Source organism: Atta colombica, unplaced genomic scaffold, assembly GCF_001594045.1.
Source record: "Atta colombica isolate Treedump-2 unplaced genomic scaffold, Acol1.0 scaffold84, whole genome shotgun sequence".
Classification (NCBI taxonomy): Eukaryota; Metazoa; Arthropoda; class Insecta; order Hymenoptera; family Formicidae; genus Atta; species Atta colombica.
In genome coordinates this window covers 84,969-101,703 of record NW_017259577.1, presented here as the reverse complement: position 1 = coordinate 101,703, position 16,735 = coordinate 84,969, and the positions used below count along the sequence as shown (strand labels likewise).

Here is a 16,735-nt window from a genome sequence, read left to right as displayed (position 1 = left end):
TATATATATATATATGTATATCTTATCTCTATCTCTCTCTCAACGGAATACATCCTCTGAATCCGAAGACATATCGTTTCGTTCGAGTTCTCCACGCAACTGAACAAGCTGAGAAGCCGGAAACATAAGCTACTTGGATTTCAACGAGAAGTGTTGCGTTACTCTCGCGAAAAGCAGACGCTTCGATGACATTCTCCGCGTTCTTTGTCTTGCAATCTCTTCAAACGGATTGCTTCTAGTAGCTAAAACAAATGCATTTGAGTGAACGTTTGCTTGAGAAACGAATCTGCTTCTTTCTCTCTCTCTCTCTCTCTCTCTCTCTCTCTCTCTCTCCCTCTCATTTCTTTGTCTATAATTAACATTTCTGTAAATGTAATGATTTGACTTTTAATAGTTTATTATTGTGATATCGCTATATTTTAAGAATCTTTGAAAATTGATCGCGAGTCATCGCGAATGGAAGATCAAGAGGCTCGAGAACCCTTTGAACATTGTCTTTGTATGTCTTCGTCGTGCTCTGTCGTAGGTTTCTCTTCTTCGCTCGCTGCTTTCATAGGGGACGGCGCGGCGGCGTAACGAGAAAATAGTTGAGATATGACTTTGGGAGACCCCAAGTTTTTGCAATTCGGTTGCTGCTCGAGACGTAAAGACTACGCCTTGTTGTAACTCAGCGAGGAATTTCATCTTGGTGAAAATCAAAGAGAAACGTTCCGAGAAACTTCATTTCTACGATTTAATTATACTGTTGATAAAGTGTATTTCAAAACTAAAACGAAAATTGTTTATCTAAAGATTTTTAATTTATTTTACATTTACGTACACGTTGAGACATTCTGTGCTTAAATTTGACAATCACAACATAATATTTGTTGTCAGTAATTGTTTAATCGAAAACACTTTTAGCTTACTCAACGTAAACCGTGAGTATAATTCCATATAAATTTTTTAATTGAATTTCTTTATGTCATACGTTTGATCTTTTTTGAAATGTAGGACACTTTAATTGAAACAGGTCTACGTTTGGCGTGCACGAAAATACCTAAACTCGCAATGTTATCGTCGGATTTCTTTTAAATTTCGCGTTAATATGGGTGGAAATGAAAGCCGAGCGCTTTGACGCGACTGAGAATAAATATATCACGAACAAACAGGGAGTGGAGAAAGGCGGCCATCAACGAATGATTGGTTTCAGTGCCGTAAGCTATTAGCAAACACCTGAAGCTCGCCCCGTTGGAGTTCCTTTGCCACGAACTTTCAACGGAGAAGAAAGAGCACAGTCGGGGTTAACAAACTCATCCCTTCAGAACTCGCCCTGACCCGTCCTGCAGTTTTAAGCCTTTTTTGCCATCCACACTCGTCGTACCAAGTTGCAACGCGAAAAACCCGATTAACAGTCGACGATTGGAATCGGCTGCTTTTTGTGTTGCATTGTGGAACTTTGTGTGGTATTTTGAGCGAGCAGAATATCGACGATTCGGCTCTGCGGTTAGGGATTTCCGAACGGATTTCGCTTTGAAGCCGAAGAATTTCACGATTGTTAATTTGAATGATGTATCAACTGATTGTTCGTGCAAAACATACAAACCGATCGTTGCATTAACAAATGAAAGGAACGAAATTTTCCATGACGGAATGAGTAAAGTATTATTGTAAATATTACTACACATTTTGTATTATTTTACATTTTGATACACATATTCTATACACAAAAAAATACTTCGTATTTGAATTAAAATACACTCATATCATTGTTAAAATTGTGGCTTAAATTTATAATATATCCGAAATAATGTATGTAATTCTTATTTGAGCATTTTGTATTAAATTAATATTCAAATTTCTTATTGTTAATACAAAACAACAATTGTTGTCAAAACAACATAATTTATATATTTATAAGTACCTAAACAAATAATATAAGATAATGTATTTCAAAATATAAATTATAGAATGAATAAACAAAATACTTGTTAATTTAATATACTATAAATATTATATATTAATTTTATTTAAAAAATATGTTAAATATATTACAAATTGTGTTGGTATTACATTTTTTATGTTAATTTTCTTACATAATATTTATATTACATCCTAACATATTCATCTTGTATTGATACTTTCCAATTATGTGCTTCAGAATACAGCTTAAGAAATGCGATTTTCGAATTATTACCGCGAATGAGTTAAATAAACATTATCAATTTTCAAAAGTAAACTTATTTTTATAAATAATCATCAAAATTGTTAAAATTCAAAAAGGATGGTTTAAAAAAAAAGTCGTTGAAACTGTCATATCAAAAAAGGTGATTTTTTTAAAAAGTGAAATAAAAATGCCAAAAATGAATTTTGATCATACTAAGAATATATTCTTTTTACTGATTAATAGATATTATTTGATTAATAAATAATTTTCTATCAAGCTGAAAAATAGTTTCCTCTTTTTTTTGAACGATTAAAATTTTTTAATTGAATCACTTTTGAAATAAGGGAGTAATAAATAAAACTTATTTTTTATTTTATTTAAGTATATTATGTAGCAGTATATTTAAACTTACATAATAATATATTTAAACACAATAAAACTTGATTGTCAATTGAAGCTTTCGTTATTTCGCGCTGGCAAGATATTGTTTATGGAGGATCAACATGGGAATAAAGATTCTTTGGCAGTATCCTTCCATAAATTTTTTCATTCTGCTCCTCTTATAACGCACGTAAAGGCTTTCTCGGAAGGTTTTATGTAGCCACCAGAGTATCGTTTTCTTAGAATAAAGTAATCAGTGAGGCGAGCGGTTGGAGAGAGATGAGGACGCGGGTTGAAAAAATTGATGAGAGACTGTTGCATGAATTTTACGCCACACCAGCAGATCGTTACTTTGAAAAACAGCATCTAAAAGAAAACTGAAAAAGTCCTTCTCAATGTCTATTAAGTATCTTTAATGAGACAACGATCTTGGTACACCACAATAAGTTTTATTTTATTATTATTCCTTTCCATTTTTATGTTTTTATTTTTATCATTATCCTTTACCACTGTAGTATTTCCATTGTCGATAAAGTTATTCATATCCACACAGTAAAAAATTTTGTGTTAAATTTAATACATTCCACATGTCCCAAAACAGTCCATCTAAATTTTTGTTAATTTAATAAGATGAATATATTCGAAAGTAACACAAATATTATACAAGAAATTAACACAAGAAGCGTGATACTTTGACACAATTTAAAAACAAATTTTATGTTAAATTGACATATTCATGATGTTAAATTTAACTGAAATTAGAAGCTATTTTTATATTTTTAGTTTAGGCGATGCCTCTGTGATATTCAACATATGCAATTTGTAGATTTAACTATTTACTATTATAAAATGAAAATAAGACAGAATATCTGTACTTTTTTACAAAATATATGTAAGTTGTACAGAACATATTTCTTCAGTAAAAGTAACATTTATAATATATTAAATCAACACACATTTTATTCATTTAGTCTTAGAATTTAAAACTACATTTTTTTATGTTATTTATTTACTTACCTAATAAATTGTATTACTTTAACAATAAAAAATGTTAAATATCAATTTAAAATAACGTAATGATATTATGTTAAATTAACATTTGGATATATATATTAAGAACACAAAAATTTTAATAAGGATCGTTTTAATGAAAGTGCAAAATGTTTTTTTTTTTATTATGCATCGAGATCTCTTATGCTCTTCGTAAAAAGTAATAAAATTCATATTAGAAAACATTCGGGCAGTAAGTACTGTTTTATGTATATGTGCATAACTTCACTTAACGAACGAATTTCGATCGCTCTGCCTGTAAATTACGCAATTTCTAGGCATAGATCAGATTTTCATTCCATTTGAGACCTCATAGGGAACTCGCTTTTGCGTAATACGCTAGGAATTTTCGAGGTAGGACTCCCGAAGGGAGCTCTACCAGAGAGTTCATGCATTCGTCCACTACGAACGACGTCTCGGTTTCAGATTTGAATTTCTGTATTCGTCGCGACGAGTTCATTTCGCTTCAAACCGGATAAGCTTGGCAGAAGCTGCCCGGTAATGGGATCATTGAGCGGAAAGAATCGATTTCCTTATGAAAGAGCACGACGTGACCGAGATTTTATATGTAGAGTTAATCACATTACGTGTTTCGATCAGCTTGAAATCCCGTTTTGTACATTCTGTCTCGCCAGTTAACGCATAATTTATCGCATTGTCGCGCCGCAATCCGATTTGCGTGAGTTCCCAGCAATTATCGATATGTCATTAAGCTATCCGTTTCCAATTACGTATTTTGATGATTTCTAATTTGCGCTGACCGAACGCTCGGGTATAATATGAATTCTCTTTTTATTTATTACTTTAGCGAATTCGGTTGGATGCACTATTGTGTATATTGATGGATTAAGTGCATATCGTTATACAGTATTTTAATCTGTGTAAAAGTAAAATGCAAATAGTTTAAATTATAAAATATAAATTTTACTTAACAGCGCATAAAGATATAAAAGATTTCAAAGTTTAATCTATATTTTTATATTTATATTAAATATATATTTTTATATGAATTTGAATTTGACAGTTTTAATGCACACCAGTGCGCACTGAGTGCATCCAACCAAATTCACTATTAATTTGATGTTATCGCGGGGTACCGATTAATTTAATTAATTTCGCTATTGTTGGAAAATTCCGCTATTCTCGGATTTTAAGAACTTTAATTATTCAGAATTTTTAAAGTTTCATAGATTTATTTAAATTCCAATATATTTCGCATCAAAATTTTTACTAGAATGTGTCAATAAATAAATCCCATTAACGAGTCTTATTGTTTGTGACAGAATGCGCGGCCAAGAACGGAAGATCTGTAGTGGAGCACCATCCGTCCTCTTACTGGGAACAACCCTTTAGTCAGCCTTACTTCGACAACACGACAAAGAGGGAGACCACAACCACCGTCGGGCAATCCGCTTACCTGCACTGCAGGGTGCGCAATCTTGGCGATCGTGCGGTAAGTCCCAAGTTTCCTTATCAAGAACCCAGTCATTGTAATAACACTCTCGTGTTTGAGAATGTTGTATTTCGCGAGTATAGATTAAGATCATGCGCGAGTCCGTTAAATATCGCGATTCTGATTTCGAAGATTATTCTCGTTTTATACATAAAAAAAATTTTGTGCTAAAAACATCTAAAATAAAGCTAAATACAGAAAAAATAATTTTATTGGACCATTAAAATTATATAATTATCTCAATAGAAATATTAAAGATTATATTCTCAACTATTATGTATAGGATTATATTTTAAAACATGATGAGTTGTAAAAGCTTTCACTCTAGCAACTAGCCTTCTACACAATTATTTTGATGGTCCAATATTTATGTTTAGAACGTACTTATCTAGAATTCTTAGATACTTCACATTGAGAGAAAAAATTTTGTTAATTTAGCAAGCCAGTACTTTTAACCGGTGATCGGTAAATATGTGACAACAAATTTTGTTGTTGTGATTGCTGCTAGTCTGCTATATCAACCAATTATTAGTAACAGAAGCAAACTATATATAGAACCTATCTTTTGGATAGACTTTAGGTTCGTTTACATAGAATTCGTAGATGACCGTGGAGTCTTAATTCGTAGGAAATCGACCAAGCACAGTCAAATATAAAGAGAATACTTGACTAGAATTGGTCAATTTCTTGTGATTTGAGATCCTGCAATCGTCTACGACTTTTATATGTGTGTGTGTGTGTGTGTGTGTGTGTGTGTGTGTGTGTGTGTGTGTGTGTGTGTGTGTGTAAGCCTCTTATTTGCTAGCGATACTATTGATTATTTGTTACATTGACAAATTAATTTGCAATCGTAACAAATCAATCATTTTTTTTAAACAAATATCACATTTGCTTTCTCTTGATTTATTTCTATAACAAAATCATTTCTGTCAGTGCAGAGATATGTCCGAGAATTCAGGTTGTATTATTTTATTCTTACTATTTCACCAATATTAAACAAAGATAAAATGATACTTGAATGCATCCGAATGAAGTTTCTAAATGCAATAAAATCATTCTTTCGCATAGAGACATTTATATTTCGTATCATTCAATACTGCATTTATCAATTGCAAATGAGTCTCTCAGAAGTATTTTTATATCATGTATTTTAAATCTTTCCTCACTTTGAGAATTTTTGTTTGTGTCTGTTTATTTTTTTTTTTTGTTTTTATAGCGAAGAAAAAATTACTATTTTTTTGATTTTCTAAAAATTATTTAAGGATTCGCTTTAGTTAACGTACCGTCGTTGCAACGATATACGTCAATATTACTCATTTCTTCAGTAATCCAAACCAAGCACGATTTTAACGAACTTACCCATCGGGAAGATTAAAGACAGAACGTACAAGACGAGAATAGATACAGAATGCGAAAAATATTGCGGGATTATTTCGCTGGAACCTGCGATAGTCAATAATCTCGCAGCATTGTCGCTCGTATTTTTCGAAGAAAAAAATCAATTAACCGATTAATCTTCTTATTATGTGAATTATGCAAAGCTCGATGGACGTTTTAACGTTCGATTATGCGTCAACAAATTTTCGCGATTAAATTTTGTTATTACGTGGAGATTCAATGGAGAGAGAGAGAGAGAGAGAGAGAGAGAGAGAGAGAGAGAGAGAGAGAGAGAGAGGGAGAGAGAGAGAGAGAGAGAGAGAGAGAGAGAGAGAGAGCGAAATCGCGAAATTTGTCACTGCAAAATTAAGTCGCGTACACTCGCGTTTAATTATCGCAAAATTTCCAATTATGTTATTATTTCTTGCGAAGCGTATTTTTCAAATTCTATTCTGCCCTTTCGCGTGAACACTCCGCCTGGCATTGATAAATTTTGCGTACGTGGAAATCTCAACGATCGGAATCACGCAATTCGAAGTCAAATAAATTCGCAGTTACAGCGTCGGCAAGGCATTAATCCACGATCGTTTCCTCGACAAACTTTGCCGGCTCTCTTTGCTAATGCACTCGCGCGACCTGCAATTCGTATACGAGTTCATTCCTCATTTACCCACGCGACATCGTACGTTTATATATACGAGTATATAGAGTAACCTAGTTCACATCTTCGCGCGCCAAAGCTTTTGTAACTCTTTTCCATGTTTTTTCTTTCTTCTTATTTCTGCCTGTGAACTTGCGGGGCAAGTATAATTCTTCACGGTTCAACGTACATATACTTTTTCTTGCGTAAATTTAGAAAATTACGATGGTATATTAATGATCTCATTAACATCGAAATACTTCCAATTATGATTCACATTGTGAAACATTATTTTTAGCGAAAAATCAGAAAGTTGAATATTTAACTGATATTTGTTAAATAGTTATACAATCTAATTGTGCTGTAGAAAATTAACTCTTTGTGTATAGAAATCTCTTTGATGTTATACTATTGAGAAAACAAAAACATATATTTTTACAAAAAAAATAAATTATATTTCTTTGCAGATTTTCTTTTTCACTTTACTTTCTTTTTTTTTTTTTTAATAAATTACTTTTATATTCCGCTGTCTGCTTAATTCACATTCTGTTATTGTTTGGTCATATGAAGTGATTAAAGTGATGTTATAAAAGATTCCATGTTATAAAAGGAGCATTGTGTGTACTAAACACATAGTCGCGACGTCAATTTTTGGGACGGTTTAGTGGATTAGCGGGCCGCTCGAGCCGCTGTTTAACCCGGTATTCATCACTCGCGGTCCTAATGCAAAGTAATTTCGCGGGTAGGCGCATAGGTCATCCGGGCGCACGGTGACATTACGCGTTATCGGCCGTTGCTCATGCATCACCGCATGACGCACCAGGAACCCGTCAGAGTCCAATCACCGATCGTAATCGCCGATAAATCAAATTTCTCTCGCACCCTATCCCCTTGCCTCTGCGGATCACCCCTGCTTTTAGCTCCCTGCTTCCGCCATTCACAGCCACACCATCGGCCCTCAATAACGCGCCGCACGCACATCTGAACGTTTATGTTTGCGATCGTAGAATCAGCACGACCGTCGCGATTGCGCTTCGCCTAAGCCTTGATTTTGCACCGGTGACAGATCGTCGCGCGACAGTCGGGTGTCAATCAGAGATTTTTCTTTTTTGCGCATACGTAATTTGATCGCATTCGCGTGTACGTGATGCCATTCGAAAATTAATCCGAAAAAAATTTCGACGTCAATATTTTAGGCTTTAATCTTTCAAAGCTCAATTACAAATCTTTTTGTTAAAAATATCAAACAATTTAATTTTCTTTATATTACATCATACAGCAAAAGAGGATGTGAAAAAGGTCATTTTTTTGTTTAGATACAGAATATAAATTAATCATTATAAAATCTTCGTGGGATCCTCTAAAAACAGAAAGTATCAATTATTTATTTATCAAATTCTAAAAAAGTTATAAAAATCAAGATTTATTATAAATTATTGAAATGAATTTTTAAGCTATATAAAATAAAACTCTTTAAGATAAAATTAATTACATATTTATGTGCTGAAAGATAATAAATATAGAGAATATTTTTTGATTTATCATGATATATCCCATTTTAAATGCTCTATTTAAATATTAGACAAATATTCAAAAAATATAAAAAATGTAGAAAATGTTACAACTTTTTTGTTATTAAAACTTATATGGTTTAAAAAAGTTATATGGAAAAATAATATGATAAACTTATTCTATTTTCTAGTGGAACTATTCATTTTTTGATAATTTCGCTTTAATACTTTTATATGCAGAATAATGAGAAGAACATATGTTAAAACTTATATAATTCCATTTAAAAAAACTGGCGTTAACTTAATATGACTTTTAAAATTAATTTTTTAAAATCAATTTTTTAAAGTCCCTTATTAAGCCATTTTTTTAAATGAAATTATATAATTTTTAATATAATATATTTTTCTAATTATTCTGCATATAAAAATATTACAGCAAAATTATTAAAAAAATGAATGGCATATGAGATATTTTACACTTTATTCTAACACATTTTTTATATGAAATATAAAATATTTCATAAACTATTGATTTTGATAATTCTATTTTAATTAGGGATGCACTGAATAAAATTGTCAGATACGGGATATCGGATATCTGGTCAGATATTCGATAGAGCAATTATCCGATCGGATACTAGATATTTCCCCGGATATCCGGTCTGATATCTGAAACAAGGCTTACAAAAAAAAGGAAAGCAAGAGAAAAATAGCGATAACAATTTTTTTTATCTTCCCAATGTGGAAAAAAAAAGGAAAGGAATGAACTGTGCAAGTTCAACTGAAAAGGATAAAATTCTGCATTTTAATAACGTAAACTTTCAATATAAAATTTCAGCTGGATTTATTACCGGATACTAATAATATCCGGCTCTTCGACTAGATATCATTAAAAATTAGTAAAAAAATACCGGTTAATACCGAATAACTGATATTTCCCTAATATCCGGTGCATCCTTTATTTTAATTAGGTACAAAATAATTAGGAAATCATTTTATATTAAAATATTGATAATATATATAATATATATAATATATAAAATTTCATTTTAAGAAATGACGGTCATTTCTTGATACGACTTTGAAAATTTCATTTTTCTTAAATTAATTTTATCATTTTATTTGTTCTCTTTCAAATTGTACAACTTCCATCGGAACTTTTCATATCTTCCATATGTTTCAAAATATTTGCCTGTGGTATTCAAACAAGACAATCTGTACATTATATGAACAAAAAATTATATTCTCTACAATTATTCGTCTTTCAAGACATAAATATGCAATTAATTTTATTTCAAGAGTTTAAAGCTTAAAAAACACTAATATATCTATTTCAATAATAAACAATAAATCCTGATTTTCATAACTTTCCCTGGATCTGGTGATCTAATAATGATTATTTTCTGTTTTTAATTTTAAAAAATCCCACGAACACTTTCTAATTTACAACAATAATAAGTGTGTAATACAAATAATATAAATAATATGTGTGCAAACATACCTTTAATTCTTAATTTTATATTTATGCACAATAATGCATCACATTAATGATTTGCGATCGCGTCTCTTGATCAATTTTAAAGAAACTGCTAGTTAGTAGTTTTTTCTGACTGATTAAGAAACGTAAACGCAGATGCAATCTATAATCGTTAGTGTGGGTATAAGGCAATCTATTTGCAATAATCTTTGTGCGCAAACGAATGCGACAAATGTGATATAAGTATACTGTAATAGTAATAAGTATACTGTAAGTAATCAATTTGTAGACAAACGAAATCTTCTCTTTTTTACACGCACATTCTTTTTTGAATTATTTTTATTAGAATGTACTTATTGTATTATTAGTATTTAGTCTTTTTTACGAGTTATATCTACGAGTTGTATTTGTAAGACAGTGTTGTATAGTAAGTGTTGTAAGACAAGAAAAAACCGGGAAATAATGAAAAAATATTCTTTCCCACGTATATTTGAGAGAACTTTTAATGGACAAGAATATTCTTCTTTACCTAAAATTATACTTTCAATTATTATATATTAAGAGCTAGTTAAAATCTTTTAAATGTTATAGTATCCCTAATACAAATAATGTGTTATGTACTATCGTTAGAATTAACCTAATCGAGTGATTCTGCAGTTGGCAATGTATGTCATTGCAGATAATATTAATGTAGCTACATTTTTTCCTATATTTATGTAATATTATTATTTAAAAATATACTCCATTTTATTTTGATAATTATAAATGGAGATTTTTAAAAAGAAGTTAAATTAGAGTAAAAAGAAATGAAAAAAAAAAATTGAAAAACAATTGTTCTAAGGGACAGATTCATTTCTAGAAAAAAATCTGGAAAAAATTAGATTTCTTCCTGGACGAAATTTAAATTTTTCAGGAAAATAACAGCATTATGTCATTTTAGTTCTTTGAAATTAATTGGTGTTAATTAATAGATATAAATTAAATGAGTCTTACAGATCTAATGTCAGTAATTGTATTACAAATTTTGGCTTCGGAGAATTAAAAATCGTAGTATCTTTTAGGAAATATAATTTTGCGACTTTTCTCACTTTACTTTTTACATTGTGATATTTTCGAGAATGTGCGAAATGCATTAGAAGTCATGACACAAAATTTATGCGGCATAACGAGTCGAATTTTTCGATTGAATGTTCAATTTGATGTATTTTGTTGTTATAATAGCGGGTCTCTTGTTTGCGCAGGTCTCATGGATCAGGCAGCGAGATTTGCATATCCTCACTGTCGGCATCCTAACATACACGAACGATCAACGTTTTCAATCGTTGCACAGCGATGGCAGCGATGAGTGGACCCTGAAAATCAGTTCACCGCAAGTGCGAGATAGCGGAATCTATGAATGCCAGGTCTCGACGGAGCCCAAAATTAGTCAAGCTTTCAATTTGAGTGTAGTAGGTACGTATGCATATCTCTCTTTTTATTTATGACAAATAAAATTCAATCGATATACAAACAAATTCTGAGTTCAAGATTTTGATTAAATAATCTCAAGCATTAGAAGGAAATAAAAAATTATAGAAGTAAATTATAATCGAATAATTGGAATTATAATCAAAAGTAAATTATGATGGAATAATTTAAAAATAGTAATAAATTTTATAAGTGAAAAGATGATAGATTTAGATTTGCGATTTTCATTAATTGAAATAAACAAAAATCAGCATAAGAATGAACATTTAAGGATTGTGTTTTAAGCGCGCGTGATTACAAATTCCCAGCTGTGTTCAATAACACACTTTCTAAAAGCCGTTTGTTTCTTAAGTGAATTTTTAAATGGATAGTTTCGAACGGTTCGACATGAGTTAATTGCAGCTTTGCGGCGGTTTAAACGAAATTGCGATCATACTTCTTAGTCCAGGCTTTACTCGACTACCCGCTTGCGCTCTATGGCTAAAAACCACTTTAACTTTGTTCCGTCCTCATGTGCAGTCTCGAAGGCAAAGATCAACGGCAATTCGGAGCTCTACATCAAAAGCGGAAGCGACATCAATCTGACCTGTATCGTACTGCAAACGCCGGAACCACCATCCTTCATCTATTGGTGAGTTTCAGCGTTCTCCCTTGACGATAGTGCGGATTGAATTTGTTCCACATGTATTTCGATACAGCCGAATGTTTTCGCGAAATCCAAATCTACAGTGACCTCCATTCAGTAGAATCTGTTTTACTGAAAAATTTCAATGCCCGTAAAACGAATCTCCAATGAAGTGAATCTCCGTTGAAGTTAATTCCTGGAGACGATGATCTTTAAAATTTATAAATCTTACATGATCCTTAATTGTTTGTGATCTTAATGATTTTTAAAATTTATAGATTACTAATATGCTAATTTGGAAATTCTCTTGTGTTTTTACATTCGCATATAAATACTTACATTCGCACATATAATTTATTCGTATATTTTATTTAATAATTTAATAAAGATATTTAACAATTGTTTAATAGATTTTATTTTACAATTGCTCTCTGTTTATTAATATTTTTCAGATTCTCGATAACACTGAATAAGAAATAAAAAAATTCTTTTATTAACATAAATTACCTTTTTTGGGGAACATAGAATAAAGTAGGTTTTAAGTATAAATGATGTTGTTTTTGCTTACTGAGTACAAAAATAAATAAAAACTTTAGCACGTATAACTTTTTTCTTACTTTTTTTTCATTTTTATCATGACGTCATTTTTAATCCTTTCATTAATGTACAATTTGTCATCCTTTTTATTCTTATCATGGATGCGGTTCACTTGACGCTACAAATGCTTCGAAACTTTTGATTGATTAATCGGAAGGAAGAATTTTAATTGACCAATCAAAAAATGCTTCAAAGCATTCATAGCATCAAGTGAACCGTCTATATTTCACAAGATTTCAAAAAATGTAAACATGGAAACAGGATTAAGTATGTGTAAAATTCTTTATTGTTCAAGAGTACATTTTTAAGATATTATAGCGAAATTATAACAAATATAACAAAATATATAAATTGTTACTATTTAAAATTTGATATAAAATTATGTTATTTAAACGAATATCTATGCATTAACAGAAAGCATTAAATACAAATATCTGCTGTATTTTCTATATTTGCTTTATTTTTTATTTTTTATTATGTTACTACAATATTTATTAGAATATTATTTTTAGAAATAGCAGCTTTATTTTCCATGTATAACAACATATACAGCACATATAAATTCAATTATTATTTTTATTTCCAATTTGACAACCGAAATATAAACTACAATAATATAACGAACAAGGTCATAAATTAAAACAAACAAAATAATGTTATTGAAATTTATAATTTATTAACATAAACGGATCTGACATCGAAAACCGGACATTTCGGGTACCTTTCGTGATATAAGAAATGTTTTAAATACAATAATAATACAATATTATAATAAATATCAAAAATAATACTACAATACATATTATTAATAAGAAATTAAACACTATTGAAATATTAATATAATATTTGTGTGTATATGCATGCGTGCGTGCGTGCGTGCGTGTATAAAACTTCCTTCTCTCCCTATTAACTCATAATATGAATCAAGAGACACCTCGAAGCTAAACAGATACGTAATTTAAATAGAAAAGAAGATAATATTATGGCACGCTATTCAGGTTTTTTACAATTACTTTTGTTAATAATTAATATTTAAATTTAAAATTTAATCCATTATGTTCGTTAAAATGTTTAATAGATTCTAGACTAAAGTTACAAAAATATATTACTTATGAATCTATTTATAAAAAAGTGGCAGGTATAATGATTTGAAGAGAAACAGAGGTAATAATGTGGTCTTCCACAAAAATTTAAAAAATTGATTTTGCTTAAAAAACACTGCTTAAAAACACATTTTTTATTAAATTAATAAAAAATAAAATATAAAGGTTAAATAATAATAATTAATAAATAATAAAATATATATACGTACACATAACTTCTTTCGCATACAGGCTGTTTACTACCAAAAATCTAGTACATAAACTGATTAATAATAGAGCTACAATCAATTGGAAATATTCATGGAATAATTATTGTATTTTGATTTTATTTTAAATTATTGTATAAAAATCTCGAAAAGAACTTGTCAGAAGTAAGCATGCTTAGCGAGCTATTAGCAAAATGTCATGCTATTATTTAACTTTGCATAACTTGAAATTTTGTACAGCCAAATAAAATGTTAAATAACAAATAATGCACTTAAATATACACATATGCATGATAATAGTATATTTAAGAAGAATGAGGAATTATGTATAATTAAAATGTAAAAATATTAAAAACGTTTCGTAATGTTTGAAAGTAAAAATTCGTTATAATAAATGCTATTGTGTAGTAAAATATTAGCGTTAGCATCATGGTGTAACAGCGAACTATTAAATAAATAATTCCATAAGTAAACAAGAGGAGGAATTCACTTAAATAACCTAAACAGAGATATTAAGAGCCATTATATCTACATTACTACTTCTTTTCTAAATAAGAAAATAAAAATTACAAATCCTTTATGTCATATAAATATGATTAGAATATAAATTAAGCGGTCGCTAAGTTAATAAAATAACAAAGATATAAACTTTTAAGTCGTAAGCTTTCGTTTTTGCAAATGATCTATTTTGTGATTTCATGTAACGAAACGAATACATAACAAAATTGATTTGGTGCATTTGTACAATAATTTACGGGAAGAGATATTTAGACATTTAGATTTTCAAAAACAAGTGCTTTCGTTTACATTAAAAAAAGCTTGGTATAATTTTAAATATCAGACATGAAAATTCAAAATCAACAGAGAAACACAAAATGTAGATAGGTTTTACCAATGTTATCGAAATCGTGTTGACCAGGGTAATTTTTCAGGTACAAAGGCGATAACGTGATAAACTACAGCCAACGCGGGGGCATTAGTGTTGTGACAGAAAAGCAAACGCGAACGTCACGTCTTCTGATCAGCAGAGCGCTGCCAGCCGATTCCGGCAATTACACCTGTGCGCCATCCACAGCCGAGTCAGCTAGCGTTCTTGTCCACGTGCTCAATGGTGGGTGAGTCGCGAGTGAAATCATACATCACCGAAAATCTTCAATATTATCTGCCGAAATGTCGCAATATGTCTTCGTATATCTTTCTCACGATAATATCGACAAAATATTGACTTTCCACGCGGTAGTCTTTTTGATGGTTTCGACATTCTCGACATTTTAAATAAAATTTCAAACACATGTAAATATGTCAGCGCGGATAAAAATGTGCTGTATACGTTAAAATTGCCCGAGAGAGATACATTCAAATACAAAGCGATATCTACCTTTGTCAACGTGTCGCTACAAAAAGGTTTTTATATTGTTCGCTCACCGCGTGGATTTTCGGCAAATTGTATCTTTTTCGGAATCAAACGCTTTGAACATATAAATCTGCGGAAAGATCGTAAATTGTTGCCATCACAATTGCTTTTTTAATTAATGAATATAATTTTATAATTTATTTTAATTTACTTGCAACTCCGTTGCATATACATTGAGATACGAAAGAGTAGAATATAGTTAAATACGCTATTTACTATTAAATTTTACGAAGCTTCTCGTAAACTTTGCCCGAAATGCAAAAGCATAAAATCAATTAATTAATTTCAACAAGTTTCTATTAGTTTTAATCAAGTTTCCGACGAAATGTTTCATTTCAAGTATTACTATAAAGGAAGTTCTAGTCCGTTTGAGGGATATTAAAGAGAAACAATTTCAATTCAATTGCATTTATATAAACAATGTGCGATCGCAGAAAATAGTTTTCCGCATATATATATTTATATGCATACACAGCGAAAAAGTTTAAAACGTTTGATCCTGACGTTTGCAGAATTGGCAAAATAAGGTAAAATTTTCTGCAGTTCCAAATAAGAAAAAGCAACAGAATCTCCAGAAGAAAAATTAAATCGCTCGAGTGCGCGCCATTGATTTTCTTTTAACTCGCTCGATTGCAGCATACAGATTTATTTTTGCTTTACGTATTTTAAAAGTCTTGAATATTTTTTTAGAACAATTTCTAAATCGCGCGTATAATACAAATCATATTGAAAATTTAAAGAGAATACAATTTTTATATTATCTTCAACACGTGGGTTCGACAACAATATTTGCGTTATATAATCGGCATTTAATAATCGTTCAAAGCTGACATCAAAATCTATAACACAATTATTAACACTGAGTCTCACTCATTTAATTTATATTTAAAAGATACTAATTAATTTCAAAGTATCAAAATGATATAACCTATTCAAAAATAGAATGAATTCTAATGCTCGTTTCCAATAGTAGATTATCTTTAATCTCGGTTTAACTCCTAAGAAAAAATTAGAAAAATCTGAAAAATAAAATTAACATCTACATTAGTGGAAATGAACAAAAACATTTAAAGAAAATTGAATTGATATTGTTGACAAAGAGATTTATTGAGTTTAGCAGCCTCATCGTTAACTCTGCAGAATTAATAGCCATAATTTTAATGATTTAAAACAATTTGATGATGTTAATTGCATACCTATTTTCTACAGTTGTAAGGACACTAATTATTACACGTTCTCGTAAGCAAAATTAATCTCACGTTTGCCGTTATTCGTAAGAGATTTACAA

At 30.3% G+C, this 16,735-nt stretch overlaps 1 protein-coding gene across 1 annotated transcript in view; it reads left to right on the top strand.

The window, feature by feature from the left end:
- LOC108693031 (hemicentin-1) overlaps window positions 1-15,152 on the top strand; it is a 124,508-nt gene extending 109,356 nt beyond the window's left edge. Inside the window, exons 2-5 of the mRNA XM_018201671.1 lie at window positions 4,861-5,030; window positions 11,277-11,487; window positions 12,022-12,133; window positions 14,966-15,152. Coding sequence (XP_018057160.1) covers window positions 4,861-5,030; window positions 11,277-11,487; window positions 12,022-12,133; window positions 14,966-15,152 — 680 coding nt within the window. The remainder of the gene's footprint in view (window positions 1-4,860; window positions 5,031-11,276; window positions 11,488-12,021; window positions 12,134-14,965) is intronic.
- Window positions 15,153-16,735: the final 1,583 nt, after the last annotated feature.